At 50.6% G+C, this 17,965-nt stretch overlaps 1 protein-coding gene across 2 annotated transcripts; it reads right to left on the minus strand.

Annotated features, from left to right (window-relative positions):
- Positions 1-1,997: 1,997 nt before the first annotated feature.
- Positions 1,998-16,306, minus strand: SRXN1 (sulfiredoxin 1). 2 transcript variants are annotated; one of them, XR_013156258.1, is made up of 3 exons: positions 16,089-16,306; positions 12,288-12,569; positions 1,998-6,228 (listed from the first exon to the last, which is right to left on the minus strand). XR_013156258.1 is itself a non-coding variant. In XM_077112065.1 (2 exons), the coding sequence occupies exons 1-2, from the start codon at positions 16,296-16,298 to the stop codon at positions 12,366-12,368; spliced, it is 414 nt and encodes a 137-aa protein (XP_076968180.1). In that variant the 5' UTR covers positions 16,299-16,306; the 3' UTR covers positions 11,984-12,365. The 2 variants fall into 2 exon arrangements, 1 of the variants encoding a protein (XP_076968180.1); XM_077112065.1 differs by lacking the exon at positions 1,998-6,228 and having other exon boundaries at positions 11,984-12,569.
- Positions 16,307-17,965: the final 1,659 nt, after the last annotated feature.

Genomic DNA, 17,965 nt, shown 5'->3' on the forward strand with positions numbered 1-17,965 from the left:
GAGAGCCCTTAGATTGTGTGGCAATTCACCTGTTGAGGAGTTGGGGGGATAGGCTGGAGAACAGCGGGTTCCCAAAGAATGCACAGCACTCACTGAGCACGTTTGTGCCAGGAACTGTTCAAAGCACTTTACTGAATCTTCAGTACGGACCCCAGGAGGTGGGTACCATTATTAGTCCCATTTTACAGATGATGAAATTGAGGCACAGAGAGGTTAAGTGACTGGTCCAAGGTCAGCAGTGTGGGATTTGAACCCAGTCCACTCTGACTGGTCCCTGCTGGGGCAGTAGGGCTGAGGCACTCTCAGGCCTGGATTTCCCCTGCTGATGGGGGCTGACAATTCCTCTCTCCCCCTCATTCCCCTCTCTGCAGGGATGCCGGTATGTTTGGTGCCCCCGGCAGGGTTGGGAGGTGAGACTTAAGTATAAATAAATAAACAGGGAGCAGATGGTGTGTGGGGTATGGGACAGGGAGGGGCAGATCCGGGGCCTCCCACTTCTCCCTGGGAAAACATTACTAGGCCGGAGCAAATGGATTCCAGACTCAAGGCCTGAGCGCATCCTTCCTAGGTCTGTGTTCCTGCCTGCTTGTCTGGGACTGGGCCCAACCCTTATGGGAAATGGCAGGCTGGGGCTCTGAGTCTTGGGCCCTGCTTCCCTTCCCTCACCCTTTCCTCTTCCTGTGTGGCTTTGAGAAAGTCACTTTACCTTTCTGTGCCTCCCTTTTCCCAGCTGTCAAATGACTAGAAGGAGAACGAACGCTGAAATGTCTACTCAAGGGCTGCCTCCTCTGAGAAGCCTTCCATGATTGCTCCAGGCAGACTGTGATAGAGCAACAACCTAGAGTATCGTGGAGGATATGGGCATGTGTGTCCTTCATTCCATAATAACCTATTCAATAGATATTTGCTCAGGCTCTATTATGTGCTGGGCAGTATGCCAGCCTCTAGGCTGATATGGTGCCTGGCACATAGTTTTCCTCTGTATACTAGGTAGTTGGCCTAGAGTTGGTGTCATATGAATGAATAAATGAGTTAATGAATGAATGAGTGGATAAAAGAGAAGATGAGGAACTGCCATGGTTTGCAAATGTGGAACCCACATCACTGGGGTGGGGATGGGGAGTGGACAAGAGATGATGTGGGATAAACAGCAACATGGTATTAAATAACAGTAAATCCAGTGAAAAAGTCATTCTTTTGGCAGTATCTTCCAGTTCTTCTCATAGGCCAAGGGGAAAGTCTCTAAGGATGTCAGTAATACTTTCTAAAACCAGCAGATCTCTTTTTTTTTAACCTGAAGAGAATTGGTCTCAAGCTCAAGAGCTTCAGCAGGCAACAATATCCAGCTAGAATCTGAGAATATTATTTTGTTTCCATTTTATTCATTTTGGTCAGTTACCTCTTATTTGTGGTAAGGGATTCGGATATTTCATTTGTTTGGCTATTGCTGGTGGGAATACAAACTGTAAGTGTTTGGCCCTTTCTGATAAAGTGCTGGCTTGGGACCACGGTGGCAATAGGGGCTTGACCGCAAAGGGACATGTGGACACATTTGGGGGAGATGGAATTGTTTCATATCTTGATTATGATGGTTGTATGCAGGTGTACATATTTGTCAAAATGCATTGCATTATGTACTTAAAATGGGTGCATTTTACTGTACGTAAATTATACCTCAATAAAGTTGATTTAAAAATGCATACAGTATTCTAAGAAATGATGAATATGCAACTATGTGGCGATACTGTGAATTATTGATTATATATGTAGAATGGAATGATCGTATGTTTATGTTTTAGTTCGTGTGTTGTGAAATTTTTTTTTAATTAATAAATAAAAAAAAAATGCATGCATTTGGGCGGGCCACGGTGGCTCAGCAGGCAGAGTTCTCGCCGGCCATGCCAGAGACCCGGGTTCCATTCCCGGTGCCTGCCCATGCCAAAAAAATACATATATACACATGCATTTATGGTAAAAGAATGAAATGTGACCCCCGCCATAAAATACATGAACTTTAATTTAAATTTGTTAGCCTTTCATTGAGAATATTAAGTAAATAATAGTGCAGATGCCAGGTGGGTGCGGCCAAAGTCACGAAGGTTGTCCACCACCCAGTGAAGTTTGGGAAACATGGAGCCAATAAATAAATGAATAGATGGGAGGGAGAATGAATGAACAGGTAAACGAACAAGTGAATGAATACCTGTGCCATCTATGGCATGAATTCATTCTGTTCAGCCCCAATATATCCCGCAGTCCTGATCACTGATTGTCCTGTCTCAACTTGCATAGCTCCTGTGGTGGAGGGCTCATTACCTAGTGAGGAAGCCCTTTCCATTATCTGAACACTAGGGCTGTATGAAAGGACCTTTCCTCATAATAAGTTGGTCTTCCTGAAGATCCCCTGACCCACAGACAATTCTGCTCCCCTACCTGGGTTCAGTCCAAATGGCCTCCCCAGTCTGTTCTTCTCCAGGCCTTTCAAGCCAGATGCTTAGCTGTTCTGCCCTCCAAGCCTTGCTTACACAGAGCTTTCATCCTGGTAAGGCAGTGGGATAAAGAACACATGCTTGGACAAGTAAACAAAATCAATGAGGGAGAGAACAACTTGAGAATATTGGAGAGACCATTTGGGGAGATGGGGAATCGGGGCAAACTTCTCTGAGGAGGTGACATTTGAGCTGGAAACTGAAAGATGAGAAGGGGCTGGAAGAATCAGGGAAATGGCATTCCAGACAAGGAAACAGCAAGTGCAAAGGTTCTGTGGTCAGAAAGTGATAGCCAAGTGTGAGGTGGCTGCATTGGGATGGGCTGAGGGACAGCAGGTCATTTAGGGTATTAATGTGAGCAGCTGGGAATTGTTTCCTAAATTCAATCCTCAAACACTTTTAAGCAAGGAGTGACATGATATGACTTACACTTTAGTAGGCACTCAATAAACACGTACTGAATTAAAATTAATGGAAGGCTCTTCTAGTTCTGATAGCTTGGCAGTCGAGTGAGTGGCCTCTTGAGAGGACCTGCCTGGGTTTGAGTCCTGACTCTGCCTCATCCTTGCTGTGTGACTGTAGACAAAGGGACTTCACCTGTCCAGGCCTCAGTTTCCTCATCTGCAAAGTGGAAATGATGATAGCATTCATGGGGTTGTTACAACAATTAAGTGACCTTATATTTGGGAAGCACTTAAAGCAGGACCTGGTACATCATAAGTGCTTTCCATTTGTTAAATAAAATGAAAAAGAATGAGGACCCAAAGCAAGACAATTATTCCTTTTCCAATTTCTTCCAGTCCTGATTCCTGCAAGGAGAGAGTCCCCAGATTGATGGGATCCGTCTCTCTAACACTTGTTAGCAGAGAGAGAGAACAGCCTCAGCCAGACCTGGAGTAATTTAGTAACCCTGTTGTGTTTACATGATTTATATGTTTACAGCTACATTTAGTTTACATAGCATGATACCCATTTTCCATTTAGCTTGGCTATCTCGTTTCTTTTAAAATTCTTTTATTTCAGTAAAACAAAAGCAAATAGATTTAAAGATTCAAAAGAATTGGTCCCTGAAGGTGCTGCCAAGCCCTCCTGTCCCAAGTGACCCAAATCATGAAAGTGGCACTTGATGGAAATTTAAGAAACACTTTTCTAACCTCACCTCCTCATTGTGCTCTCGGGGAACTGGAGGCCCTACTGTGTGTCCTACACTCAGCTGAGTCCCCCCGGGTGCAGTGGGATTCATCTTGGGGACACGAGGACTCTGTTCACATGCTGGCCAGCAGCAAAGGTTCCGGAAAGGGCTGATGGAAAAGGCTGGGGGTCATCGAGGTCTTCTCGCTCACTCACATTCCCCAATCCAGTCCCATCCACCAGCAAATCCTGGGGATCCATCTTCAGATCACATCTGGATTCTGGTTACTTCTATCCTGGTTCAATCCTCTATCATTTGGGGCCTCAAGGGCAGCGGCAGCTCCTTCTTGTCCCTGCTCCACTCAGCAGCCAGAGCCAGACCATGCCCCTCCTCTGTGCAAAGCCTTGCAGGGCTCCCAGCTCACTCAGAGGAAAAGGCAGTCTTCACCTCCTATGAGGCCCCTCTCTCCCACGCAGGCCCTGCTCACCTCTTCACGTCTCCAGTCCCTGTCCCATCTGGGCTGGCCCAACTACACTGGCCTCCTTACTGTTCCTTGAACTCTCCAAGAAGGCTCTCACCTCTGGGTTTTGCATTGCCTGTTCCCTCTGCCTGGAACACTCTTCCCTGTGACATCTACTGGGCTTCCTCCCTCTCTGCACCCAGGCCTATGCTCCCTCCTTAAAGAAGCCTGACTACTTTAGCCAAACTAGTATTTTCCTGTTTCATTCTTTCTTCTTCCTCTACTTTTTTCTCATAGCATTTATCACTACCAGATTTGCACCTTATATTTGATACACGTTTTATAGTGTCTTCACTGCTTGTTTCTTGGAGTGAACTTCAAGAAGACAGGGGACTCTATCTGTTTGTACTCTGCACTCTGACAGCCCTGGGGCCTGGTATACAGTAGGTGCTCAGTCCACACGAGCCACCCAGGGAGGTGTGTGAGGGGCAGGAGTCACTCTCAGCTCCGCCCAGCCCCCTCATGGGCCCTAGATCCCTCTCTGGGCATGGCTTCACTCCAGTGCTGGCTCCTCCAACCCTGTCCTGGCGCAGGACAGACCCTTCTCCTGCTCCTCCCTCTCCTTCTGCAGAGGGAAGCTGTGGCCAAATAAGTTGCACCACCTATGGGGAGTCCTCAAAAGGCAGCGCTTCCTGGGGGCAGCCGTGCTGGAGGCTGGGTGTCCCTGGGCAAGCCAGGGACCTGCTCCTAGCCTCAGTTTCCTCATCTGGAAAGAGGCAAGAATGGAGTGAATGGCTCTTGGGGAGTTAGTCTGCTTGTCCCCATTTTAGAGACAAAAAAACTGAGGCTCAGAGAAGTGAACACGCTGTCCAGGCCACATGGCTGAGACCTCAGGGTCCTTCTCTGCCCAATAAGGCATAACACTTCCCCACTGCCAGGCTGTTGTGAGATTAAGTAAAGGAGCCAAAGTCTGCAAACACTTAGCAGTGCCTGGTACATAGTGAGTGCTCAGGAAATATTAGCTAGTATTTACTGTTGCTCTGATAGGTGAACGTACTTACCAAGGTCTCACCCTGCAAAGCCAAGATGCAAACCCAGATCTGTCTGAATCTAAAATGACTCCCCCTCACGGCCATAAAATAATAATTGTAACAGCAATAACAACAATAATAGTGACAACATAATACTAGTATTCTCCACGGCCAATGGTGGCCTGACGTGCTATCAGGTGCCAGCACCTGCCGGGCACCGCAGCCTGGGCCAGCAGCGCGATTTCTCCTATCCTTTCGCTCCCTCCGCTGGACAGGCTGGCGGCCAGCAGAGCCTTCCGCTGGGGGGCTCCCCAATCCTGCCGCAGCCTGGGGGACCAAGCGGGGGCCCTGGGAGGCCTGGGGAGCCCCGCAGAGGGAAGCGAGTGTGGCTCTGTAAGGAGCCACGCGGCCTGGAAGACATTACACGGCTGTCGGACGGGGGGCGTCGCTCCGAGTTCCGGAGGGGATCCTGGCGGCGGACGCGCCGGGCGAGGGGACGGCCCCCGCCACAAAGCGCGCTTTGTTCTGTGCTGCCCCCGGGAGCTGGAACCAATGGATTGGCGGCAGCTGAGGTCATCTGTCAGGCAGAGCCCGGGGTCAGGCGGGGGGAAGGGGCCGCCGGGGAGGGCAGGAGGATGGGCCGGCCGGGTAGTGCGCGTGGGCGGATTAATCCGCCTTCGCTCACTGCGGGCTCTGCGGACAGTCTCTGCACCGCTTCCAGCCTCAGTTTACCCGTCGGTCCAAAGGCCAAGATAACGTCAGCCCTGTCTGCTCCTCCGTGCTACTGTGAGTACGAAGTGTGGAAGTGATGATAGCTTTTCCATAACAGCACTCTCTTTCGCCCCAGTCTGAGGAAGTGCTGGAGCAGGGAATTCGAACCCTGGAAGGCTGGATCTGAACGTGGAAGCAAATGCGGTTTGTAACATCCGGTGCCTGAGCCCAGGAGTCAAGAGATACAGGCCCCCAACCGCAGCTCCACGTCTCCCTATACCGAGTTTTGCCTTCAACTGCAGTTCCTTTCCCAGAGGAGACTGGGTCCAGCCAATTTCTCCAACTTCTGCTTCCTTCTCTGGGACCGTGCCCAAATCACTGCTCTTTGAACCTCAACTTTCTCGTCTGGAAAATAGGGAGAGTAACTGTCAACAGTTCATAGTGTGGTTGTGGGGATTAAATGATAGGATTTACATCAATTGGGGCCACAGTGCCTGGGTCATAGTAGGTGCTCAGTACACTTTGAGACTCTTCTGGCCTGATCTGCAAAGGCCTCCCCAGGGGATACCAAGTGTCCCACAATGTCCATTACTCTCTTGTACCTGCAAAGGACACCCTTGTTCCTTCAAGCAGGCAGTGGACTGATTGTCACTGGGAAGGTATTTCATAGATGGATTTGCATCTACAGTCAGTTGATTGCATCTATGGCTGATTACATCTACAATCAACAAAGGAGATTGTCCTCAATGATGAGGAGAGTCTCTTCATCCATTCAGTTGGCAGTCTTAAAAGCCAGAACTGAGCATTTCAGAAGTCAGAAAGAAGAATTTCTGCCCTATCGCAGGCAGTCAAGTGTCTCCTGGGGAATTCAGGAGAAATTCATTTTCATTGGAGTTTCCAACTTGCAGCCCACCCTACAGAATTCGGACATGCCAGTCCCTTAGCGGAGACCCACATGATTCCTGAGATCACAGAGCTTCCAGCTGGAGCTGGGGAAGACCAAAGGCGAATGAGAAATGAAAATTGAGCAGCACACGTGTGCCACATGGCAGGCGGCTAAAAGAACAAGAAACTTATCTGGAGATGGGAAACTGAAAATTAGTGAGGTGAAGGGCAAGGCATGCTGAATAAAGGCTGATAGCTGTGTCTTATCCTAGAACCTATGAATGCTACTTTATAGGACAAAAAGGGACTTAGGCAGGCCTGATTAAGTTACGAATTTTGAGATGGGGAGATTATCCTGGGTTATTTGCGTGGGCCCCAAATGCATTCACATGTATCATAAGCAGGAGGCCGAGGGGAGATCTGACCCAGGAGAGGACTAGGTGATGTGGTCAGAGGCAGAGCTTGGAGTGACATGGTTCAGCTCAAGATATGCCAGCAGCCACCAGAAACTGGAAAAGGTAAAGTACTGACTCTCCTTTAGAGTCTCCAGAGGAAGCATGGCCCTACCGACACCTTGAGTTTGGACTTTGAGCCAAATAAATTTGTTGTTTGATGCCACCAAATGTGGTAACTTGTTATAGTAGCCCTAAGAAACCAATAGCAGGGGCTTGGCCACAGTGGGCAAGTGGCCAAGCTCAGGCGTGAGTTCTCTGTCACTGGATTTGTGCAAGCACAGAAAGCTCGGGATTTTAGATAAACCCAAAGGAGAACTTGGTGGGGCTTTAAGGTCTTCTCCATCCCCATGGCCCCTGCTGCAGCTGCATCACCTCCCACCTGGGGGCTCCTACCTCTCCCCCAACCTCCCGGTGAGGACTCCAGGTCAGCACTAAACTCCCTCCTAGTGTCTGGCACACAGCAAGTGTTCAGTGAGTGTGTGTGTCCCCGGAAGGGATGCTCTAGAGGTGGGAGGCTCTGACCAGACTACCAACTGCTGGGAGCTGACAGCAGCTGTTTTCTTGGTACCTGGTCGTGTGTCTGTGTATGGGGGAAAGGATGGATAACTTGCAGCCCCAATGTAAGAAAGTAAATGCATCCCCTTTGTTCCTGGCATCAGCCCTTAATGCCAGACTTGGCCTGCCTTTTGCCAGGGTGGGCATGTGGAGCTGCCCAGACCTGGGTTCAGGGGCCATCCAGAGCTCACTCCTGGTGCCCCTGGTCCAAGGCAGGGTAGGGCTGGATGGGCCCTGGCAGGTATTTTTCTGGCTGCGGGCAGACCTTTGTGATAAAGTCTGAACACTCTCCTCTACCCCCACAAAACTAGTGGCCACCCATCCATTCACTCACACTCCCCCAGCCTTCCCTACAAACAATGGGACAATCAGACTTCGAAACAGGGGATACAGGGTCCCCTGGGGGATGAGGCCAGCAAATCCAGGGAGCCCCAGAAATCACCCCAAACAGTTGTGTTTTTCTAGGGAAAGGGCTCACGGATTTCTTCAAATTCTCAACCATGTTTATGAACAAAAAAAGGTTAAGAACAAATGGTTGGGGTGCGGGGAAGGAAAATGTGTCCCCAAACTCTGGTGGAGGGGACAGCACTTGTACAGCCACTTAGTAGAGCAATTTTCCATTATCTTAAAGATTGAAATGAACACAGGCAGTGCCGGGTAGCTCCACTCCTAAGTGTGCAGCTGAGAGAACCCAGACGAGGGCTTAGGGCACACCCAGCAGCAAACAGTCACAAAGCCCCGAATGTTCATTAACAGGACTTAAAAGTCACCACATTCGTAATCATAGAACACCATGTGGCAATGAAAATGAATAAGCTAGACTGGCTTGGAATTCATTCATTCAACAAATATTGTTGAGCCACCTCTATGTACCAGGCACTGCTCCTGGCACCGGGCCTACAGACCAATTTCCTGCCTCAGGAACTTACATTCTAGTGGCAAGATGCTCACACACACACTGACGATGATTTCAGAGAACCTAGGAGACACAATGGAGAAACCAGAACTAGGGAAGGGGATAGTCTGTTGGCAGGGGGCCGTTTTAAACAATGTGTCATGGAAGGTGACATTTGAGCAGATACAAGAACTGGAGAGAAGAGTGTAGATGCTTAATGGGAGTAGAAGGCTAGGGTGCATTGCCAAAGGAGGAAAGCAATCTGCAAAATCATGTAAAAAAGATTAACAGTCTTACACACACACACACAACAATAAAGAGAGAAAAAGGTGTGGAAGGCTCTATGCCAAATTTGGGACGGCAGCTGCCCAGGGAACAGGGAAGACAAAGGGGAGAGACAGGACTGGGACTTAAGGTGGGCTGCAGCTTGCCTCTGATATTTAATTTTAAAATATTTAACTATTTAGTATTTTAATATTTTAATGTTTTAAGAGGATTATATAGTCAGACTTAACTTGTAAAGAAAAAAAATTTTTTTTTAAATCTACCGTGGTGAAGGGGGGAGGCTCCAGGGCATCAAGGGGCCCACATGGTCCCCACCGCCTTTCACTGGACCCATGTGCTTCCTGGGGACCACGGTTTGTGTGAGGAGCAGACATGCAGGGGATCACGGGGGCCCAGATGTGGTTGTAAGCCAGCCTGGAGGACCTGGAAGCTTCTTGGAGGAATTTCCCCCATTGCTCAGCCCTAAGACTCTCTGGCCCGGCAGCCCCCCAGTGTGGACAGGGAGTCAGGTCTGGAGAAGCCACGATGTATGCAAGGTCACAGAGCGACAGCCAAGAGACAAGGCTTGGGGAACTTGAAACTCCCAACCAAGTCCCCCTCTCCCCTACACCTTAACCCACACCTTCTCTGGGCAGCCATTGGATCTCCTTCGGCCAGGACACCTCCAACCTCCCCCCCTGCCCACTGCAGTCACTCAGCTGGCTAGAGGCCCAGTCCTGCTCCCGCTGTGGGAAACTAGTGCCATCTGCTGGTGTTGTACGGAAATGCAGTTTCTGACACACCACTGAGAGCAAGCAGGCAACACCCTTCAAACCTGGCTCCTTTTCCTTAAGATAAACCAATCCCTTCCACTCCAAGTCTGTTCTGCACCTCCTCCCGGTGCCCAGCATAACGACAGCGCCCCCCCCCCCCCCAAACAATGCTTGCTTGGGTCTTTTCTGCAAGCAGGGAAAGGGGAAGTCCTCACAGGAAGGCATCCCAGCCTCAGTGGATGTAGGAGGGGATTACTCACAGGAGACAGTGGGACCCTGTGATGGCCCAGTTTGCAAAGCATGTATCAATGTTCTTGACCCTTGCCACAAACCTTAGGGGTAGACGATCCATTTGACAGCTTGGAAAAATGAGGCCAGGGAGGGGAGGGGCTTGCCCAGTCACACAGTGAGTGATGGGGTGGATGCTGGTCTCAGGTACCTCTTCTGAGATGCAGCCCAAGAGTTTTTCCATTTCTTTCTGGGTGGGGGCTCCCACACTAGAAAATAACTGAAATAATCTCAACTCGTGGTTCTCAGCTTGTGGTTCAGACTAGCGGCAGGAGGAGCAGCACCTGGGAACCTGTTAAAGATGCAAAATTTTGGCCCCCACCCTAGGCCTGCTGAATCAGACCCTCTGGGGATGGAGGGTTTAGCAAGCCCTCCAGCTACTAAAGTTTGAGAAGAACTAACTGGTCTAAAGCAATTGCACACTTCCCTCCTTTTATTAAACTTCTTAGTTTAGAAAAGATTTAGGTTTTGTAACAAAGAAGTTGCAAAGGTAATGCAGAGTTCCTCTATACTCTTCACTCAGTCTTTCCAAATGCCAACATCTTACAGAACTGTGGTCCATTTGTCCAAACCAAGAGACTGACACTGGTACATTGCTATTAACTAAAATCTAGACCTTATTCAGATTTCCAATTTTCTCCCTGATGTCCTGAGATCCAACCCAGGATACCGCATTGCATTTAGGACTGCATCTCTTTCAAATTCTATTGGTCACCTTAGTCATCTTCCCTTGGGATGAGGAATGGGTGGGAAAGGTGTTGCCCCTACTGAGGTGGGGAAACTGGGGGTTCCTGAGCTGGGGAAACTGGACCCTTCCTCTAGCTCCCACCACTCAGGAATCCTGGTTTTCAGAAGCCTCTCTGGAATATCTCACTACCGCAGTTGGACAATGAAAGATGCCCCTACTGCCCCTACTCTCTAAATGCCCTTAGAGAAAACTAGCCCCATGCGCCATCACTTCTTCCCCCAGACCCTGAGGGCCAGGACACTGTTTTACTGCTTCAAATGGGCAGGGTCAGGCCCTGTGTAAGAGAAAGGGAGAGAGGGAGGGAGGAATGGAGGGAGGGGAGGGGGCACACTATTATTTACCTTTCCCAAATTATTTATGATAGATTAAAAATGGCCACAAACTCTTTGCCACTCCTCCCATCAAGAGGTGTAGTCTCTTTCACTACCTCGTGAATCTAGGCCAGTCTTATGATTTGCTCTGAACAAAAGAACTTAGCAGAAGTGATGTTGTAGCAGTTCTGGGCCTAGGACTCATGCAGCCTTGTAGCTTCTACTTTCTTGGAACCGTGAGGCTATCACACGAACGAGTCCAAATTAGCTTGCTTTAGAGGAGAACCCAGTTACTCCAGCTAATAGCCTGTCAATTGCAACACAAGCGAGTAAGGCTTTCCTAGACCATCCAGCTCTAGCTGAGCTGAGAGCTGATTGCAGCCCCTGAGTGACCCAAGAGGTTACCCAGATAACCAGTCAAAATTGTCAACCCACAAAATTGTGGGCAAATAGTTGCTAGATTTTGGGATGTTTTGTTACACATCAATGGCTAGTTGATACATGAATCCTTATTTCTGCCTTGCCAACAGGATTCTAACTTATTTCAAAAGGCAGCATGCAGCAGTCCCAGGAGATGGAATATAACTTGATTAGTCTACTCAATCATGACAATTTTGTTACTTGCTGTCTTGAGCTTTCTTTACAGCTAGGGGTAGCAATGGTATTTGTTTGGGCCAAGAAGACCTAAATGAAAATATGCACAGGGGGAGAGGAAGAAACCTGCTTTCTGGGAAAGGTTTTACTTTCTGATAGAAGTGGACAGGACCAGATGGCTTGGCCCTTCCTCCTCCCCCACTCCTTCCTTCCTTGAATGCAGGCATGATTCCTGGAACTGCAGCAGCCATCTTGTGACCATGAAGTAACCCACAATGAGGGAAAGGTCAAAAGGATTAGAAACATGAGCTTTGACTTAACTGAGCTCTGAACTAATGTCAATAGCTATCTACTTCCACGTTTCATGTTATATGAAAAAACAAACCTCTCTGTACAAACAAAACCCTAACCTAGGATTTTCTTTACTTGAAGCTGAATATATTCCACAAAGTTGAGTACACAAAGATGAAAATGAGGAAGAATCCTTGTCCTGGGGAATTTGGAGCCAGCAGCATGTGGCTCTCCAAACCCCATCTCCTTTCTCATTTAATTTTCCTAATCCTTGAGCACAAGGCAATGACCCCCATTTTCAGAGATGAGAACTGGGCTTCCCTGTTCAGAAGTGAGTCCAAGGACTTGCAGCTAGTGAAGACTCAGACCTCCCCCAGATGCAAAAAGAATGCACCCCTGCCACACCTGCTGAAGGTCCAGCTGGGTGGAGGCCAGGTGAGTCTTCTGGGCTCTTGGGATTTGTGGCAGGTACCAAAAAGGCTGTTACTGTAAGTCAGGGGTGGATGCGCCCAGGTACACCCTCAGGTCCGACAAGGTGGACTGCACGAGCTTGGCAGGGATGGTCTCTCGCTGGAGCTGCTGGTAGGCTGCATAGCGGTGGCAGCCCCCGAAGGAGTAGAAATAGTCTCCCCCTTGGGCCCCTTTGATCCAGAGGACATCGATAGGAGGCACACTGTCGGGGTCGTCCTAGGGAGAAGGGGACAAGGGGTGGGTGAGTACAGCACATGCAAAGCAGATGTCAACATGTGCCAAGCTTCTACCATGGGGTGCTGGAGCCGGTTCACACTGCCTGATAAGGGCCAACTGTTAGATTTTCAGGACTTTTGTGAGCTGGGTGACTTGAAAAATCTGCCATAGTGAGAGCATTTACACCAAAGAAGCCGGCAGATGTTACACACCAAGTCTATTTTTTAACCCTTGGAGACCAGGTTGTTAAACATTTGGCAGCAAATCACACACATACTATATACCTGGCACTGTTTTAGACTGTGGATTCTAGAATATGGTACAGCCAGAACAAGGCAGGCACAGCCCCTGCCGCCATGCGGTGTACAGTCTAGTGGGGCAGAAGGGATGGAGAAGTGAATGTTAAGAGAATGATAAATGCTTTGAAGACAGTAACACATGGCAGGGATGAGGTGTCTGTGGAGCAGAGCTCTTAATGATGAGAAGTCCTCTTGGGAGGACAGGAAGGTGCAATAGCTTAGGGTAAAAGGCCGACGCCTGGGTTCACATCTCGGTTCTGCTTTGTGTCCTCGGGCAATTAGCCTCCTACAGTTGCACCAACTATAGCACGGACATGAATGTAATAGACCCACCTCACAGAGGGGCTGGGTTAAACGAGAAGCATAGAGAACAGTGCTTGGCACATGGGATGCGCTCGATAACAGATGCTGTGTATTATCTGAGGGTGGTGCATTCCAGGCAGGGGAAATAGCAATGCAAAGGGCCTGAGGTCAGAACAAGTTCACTGCCTGGGAGGCACAGCCAGGAGACGGGACTGGACTCACAGGGTTGAGAGGATGGTGAAGAGGTCAGAAAGGTCAGCAGGAACCAGACTGTGCATGTCTGTGACCACCATAAGAAACGTAGATTTTGCTTCTAAGAGTAGCAGGTAGGCCCTGGAGGGTTTTAGGCAGGGGAGAGTGAAAGGACATGATGGAAACTGTAAAAAACTGTCATGGGAGAAAACAGATTTGTGGAGTGGACAAGAGCAGAAGCTTGGAGGACAGTGATGAAGCTTCTACAGGCACTGAGCAGAAGCTGCTGGCCTGGATGAGGGCATGGTGGGGACGGAAAGGTAGACATGTTTCAGACATGTTTAGGGGCAGATCCAGTGGGGCTTGAAGGGATTGGTGTGGGGGTGAGAGAAAGAGGAGACTCTGAGTTGACTTCCCGTTAGAAGCCTGAGCACCAATGGATAGGGGTAGGGGGTGGAGAGTCCTCCTCTGACCAGGGGAAGTCTGGGGTGGGATGGATGGGTGCAAAGTGGAGTTCATTAGGGAGGCCGCATTAAGTGTGAGGGGCCTGAAAGGCCTCCAGCCTCTGGCCCACCCATTGTCTCTTATACCATTTTGATAGACTCATTTATTCCAGTCGTGCTTATTAAGCAGGAAGGCACAGCAGTTATAAGCCAGGGTGCTGGAACCTGGAAAATTGAATTTAATCTCAGCAACTCCATGAGTGGCGGGGGGACCTTGAGGAAGTGACTTTTCTTCTCTGAGCATCATTTGCTCTCATTTGTAAAATGGGAATAAGTATGCCAGAGGGCTGCTGGAGGCTCACTGAGCACATGTGCAGTCTGAGCAGTGTCTAGCCCGGGTGTCTGGCCCCTTCACACTGCCACAGGCCCTGGGCTGGGTGCTGGGGGTACAACAGTGGTAGTGGGCAGGATAAAGGGCCCTCAAAGATGTCCACGTCCTAATCCCTGGAACCTGTGAATATGTTACCTTCCAGGATCAAGGACTTTGCAGATATGGCTTTTTAAGGATTTTAAGATGGGGAGATCATCCTGTTTTATCCGAATGGGCCCAATGTAATCACAAGGGCCCTTAAAAGTGGAAGAAGAGGGTGTGTGAGTGATTCAGTGGTGGAATGCTTACCTTTCATGAGGGAAGCCCAGGTTTGATTCCCGGGCCATGCCCCCCCCCCCAAAAAAAAAAGTGGAAAAGGGAGGCTGAGGAGGAGGTGGGAGTGATGTGGTGTGACAAGGCCTCACCTTGCTGTTGCTGACTTGGAAGATGGAGGGAGAGGCCCATGAGCCAAGGAATACTCGTGGCCTCTAGAAGTCAAGCAGGTCAAGGAAAAGAGCTTCCAGAAAGGAATGCAAGGAAACCAATACCTTGGTTTCAGCTGAGCGAGATCCATTTTGGACTTCTGACTTCCAGAACTTTAATAAATGTGTGTTGTTTAAAGTCACTATGCTTGTGGTAATCTGTTACACTGGTATAGAAAATAAAGATGGTGAGCAAAGGAGCTGGGGTCCTGCCCTCACATGGCAGACAAGGTCTGGTGTGGAGGCCAGGTGTCTTAGGCTTTCAAATCCCAGAGGGTTCAGAGCTATGCTGGTGAGCATGCAGGTAGCTGGGGGGCTGCAGGAGGCCCCCAACCCAGTATGGGGGGGTCAGGGAAGACACTGACACTAAGACAGGAAGAATGAGGAAGAATCAGAAACAATAAAGAAGAGAGAGAAGTGTTTTCCTGGCAGGAAGAAAGCCTGTGCAAAGACCCTGTGGTGGGAGACAGCATGCTTGGCATATTCCTCTCCCCTCTCCTTCCTCCTTCCCTCCCTCTTTCTCAAAATAGCCAGGCACTTGCTAGGTGTTGAGGAAAACAATGACAAGATACGACAAAGTCCCTGCCCTTGAGGAGTTCACATATAGTGAGGCATATGGACAAGTAAAACACAAACAAATAAAGGTATACTATCATCTCAAGCTCACTAAAGTGATATAAGGAAAAATACCTCGGACGAAGGGGAGAACAGTAAGGCCAGTGTTCCCTAAAAAGGGTGGTCAGGAAGATAGAGGCCAGAATGAAGCAAGGGCCCTTGCAAATTCTAGGATGGAAAGACATTCAAGCTGCCTGTAGAGGGGTCTGGTGGGGTTTGGGGTCTCAGTCACCTTCCAAGACTCTGGGGGAAGGGAGGCCCGATGTCATGCAGGTCTAACCTGTCCCACAGGCACAGCCTCCCCCTCCCCCGAGGCCCCCAAGGTTCCTCCCAGGATCACCCAGGTTTTCCTAAACGCTCTCCAGTTCCGGTTTAGGCAAGGCCCTCCCGGCAGAAATGACACGCCCAGTCCTACTGCCGCTGACCGTCACAGCCAGAAATGACTCCACAAAGGCGGTGGCCAGGCTACCTGGGTGTGAATTCTTGCTCTGCCACTTTCTAAGGGTCTGATCTCGGACAAAACGCTAAATCCTCCTGTGCCTCAATTTCCGCTTCTGTAACACGGGGACAGTGGTATCTACGTCACAGGGTGGGCGTGAGGAAGCTAAAGCACTTCAGACACCCCCCGGGCTATATGACACGCGTTATCTTTGCAAGAGTTAGCAATCATTATTTCAATGATCTCGTCCAATCCTCCCTTACTCAGGTGAGGAACAGGCCCAGAGAGGCTCGACCACGTACGCAGTCCAGCGCGACCGGTCCAGCGCGACCTTCCCCCACCGGAGCCCTCCCTCCCGGCCTCCCCCGGGCCTCACCCGGATCGTGTCCACGAGGCTCTGCACCTTGGCTGGATCCAGCACCGACGGCAGCGGCCGGATGAGCACGCGCAGCGGCACATTGTGCACCGCGGCGATGCAGCCCGAGTGGATGCTGCCACCCTGCGCGCCGCCGCTCCTCTCAGGCCCCTCGGGCGCCCCCCGACCCCGGCCGGCCCTGGCCAGCGCTCCTCCCGCGCGCAGCCCCATCGCGCCGCGGCCGCCGCGAGACGCGCGGCTTCCCTCGCGGGCTTTAACTCCGGCCGGCCCGTACCATTCCGCGCGGCAGGCGGGGGCGCCGGGGCCCGTTTCCTTCCGGACCCCGCAGTGGTCCGGTCCTCATCCCCGCCGCCCCCCCCACCCGGCACGCCCTCGGCTCCCCGGGCCTTGCTGGGCCGGGCGCGGGGTTCCCGCCGTCCGCCTGGGGGCGCCTCGCCGCCTCCCCTCCTCCCCTCCCGGGAGTGGCAGCGCCGGGGCGGGCTGACTCAGGGTGAGTTTGCAGGTCGTGGGCGGAAGGAGTGAGGGTGACGCGCCGCCGGGGATGACTCAGGTCCGCGGCGGGAGGGGGGAGGGGGGCGGCGGAGCGACCTGCTGACCGAGGATGAGTCGGCAAAACCCGCAGTGCGCGGCCGTCCCGGCCGTCGGAGCCACGGAGGTGTTAACCAGGACGTGACAATACGACTCTGGTGCTGGCGGCCCCAGGCACTGTTGTAAGCACTTGGCAAATAACTTGTTAAAAACTCCCAACAACCCCGCAAGGTGGTTATGATTATTGCTCCCTTTTTACAGACGAGAAAACTGAGACGCAGAGGTTAAGTGAGGGAGCTCGTGAATGACCAGGGTACAAATCCAGACAGCCTGACTCGAGCGGGCGCCACCCACCACGGCCGGCAGCTGTCGCCTGTGCCCTATGGAGGCGTGGCTGACAGTATTGGGCACAGCCCTGAAACTCCGCACCGAGGGTCCATCGGGTCCTCACTGCAGCGTCAGGAAGTAGGCCTGAGGTAGGGGGTCGCTGAAAGGAAAGTCAGGTCACCAGAGTCCAGAGCTCAGGGCCACTTAACCACCCACCCCAGCTTACAGATGTGACCATCGAGGCCTTGGACGATAGTCATGGCGACTTATTTGCAGAGACCCCCACTGCAACTTCTGCTCAAAGTCCTACCTCCTTGGCCCCAGGTTCAGCACCCAGTATTCCCTGGGATCATGGGGCCGGATATAGGCAGAAACTTCTGGTTTAAATTTCAGGTGTCTGATTAGCATCTGTGACAGCATCTCTGACCACATCTGCTGACTCCCTTGTTTTGTGCCTTGGGCTAGTTGCTTAGCCTCTCTGAGCATCAGCCGTCTGTTCTGTAAAATGGGTATGTGGAGATTGTGGAGAAACTTAGAGGTAATGACATATGAAGGTGGCTGGAGTAGGGGTTAAATAGGTGCTTACATGTGGTAACCAAGCAAAATGACTGAATTTACAATGAGATTCCAGAGTGCCGAAGGAAAGGCATGTATAAGGAAAGGGTCCCTGGAGGAGGGGCATTCAAACCGGAAAATGGCTTGCTTGGTTCTGGAGAGGGAAAGGTTAGAATGGGATTGAAGTTTTAGAGTGTAAGCTCTGGAATCACCTGGATGGCATGGATTTGAAACCTGGCTCCACTACTTACCAGCTGTGTGACCTGGGAGGATTAGTCAGCTTTTCTGTGGCTCAGTTTCTTCTATGTAAAATGGGAACAATAAAAAATACCTACCTCATAGGGTTTGTAGGAAGAGTAAATGAAAATTAACACAAAAGTACCTGGCACATAAAAGATGGATATAAAGGACACTCCAGCTGCAGGAGCAGCTCAAGCAAAAACAGGGAAGTGGGATAGTGGGGCCCT

Source organism: Tamandua tetradactyla, chromosome 1 (assembly GCF_023851605.1).
Source record: "Tamandua tetradactyla isolate mTamTet1 chromosome 1, mTamTet1.pri, whole genome shotgun sequence".
In the NCBI taxonomy this organism is placed as follows: Eukaryota; Metazoa; Chordata; class Mammalia; order Pilosa; family Myrmecophagidae; genus Tamandua; species Tamandua tetradactyla.

Bases quoted from the DNA above. Each gene is read 5' to 3' on its own strand.
- SRXN1 (XM_077112065.1), bottom strand. From the start codon at position 16,298: ATGGGGCTGCGCGCGGGAGGAGCGCTGGCCAGGGCCGGCCGGGGTCGG. The intron at 12,570-16,088 runs GTGAGGCCCGGG...CCTTCTCCCTAG, and splicing joins GCCTCGTGGACACGATCCGG to GACGACCCCGACAGTGTGCC.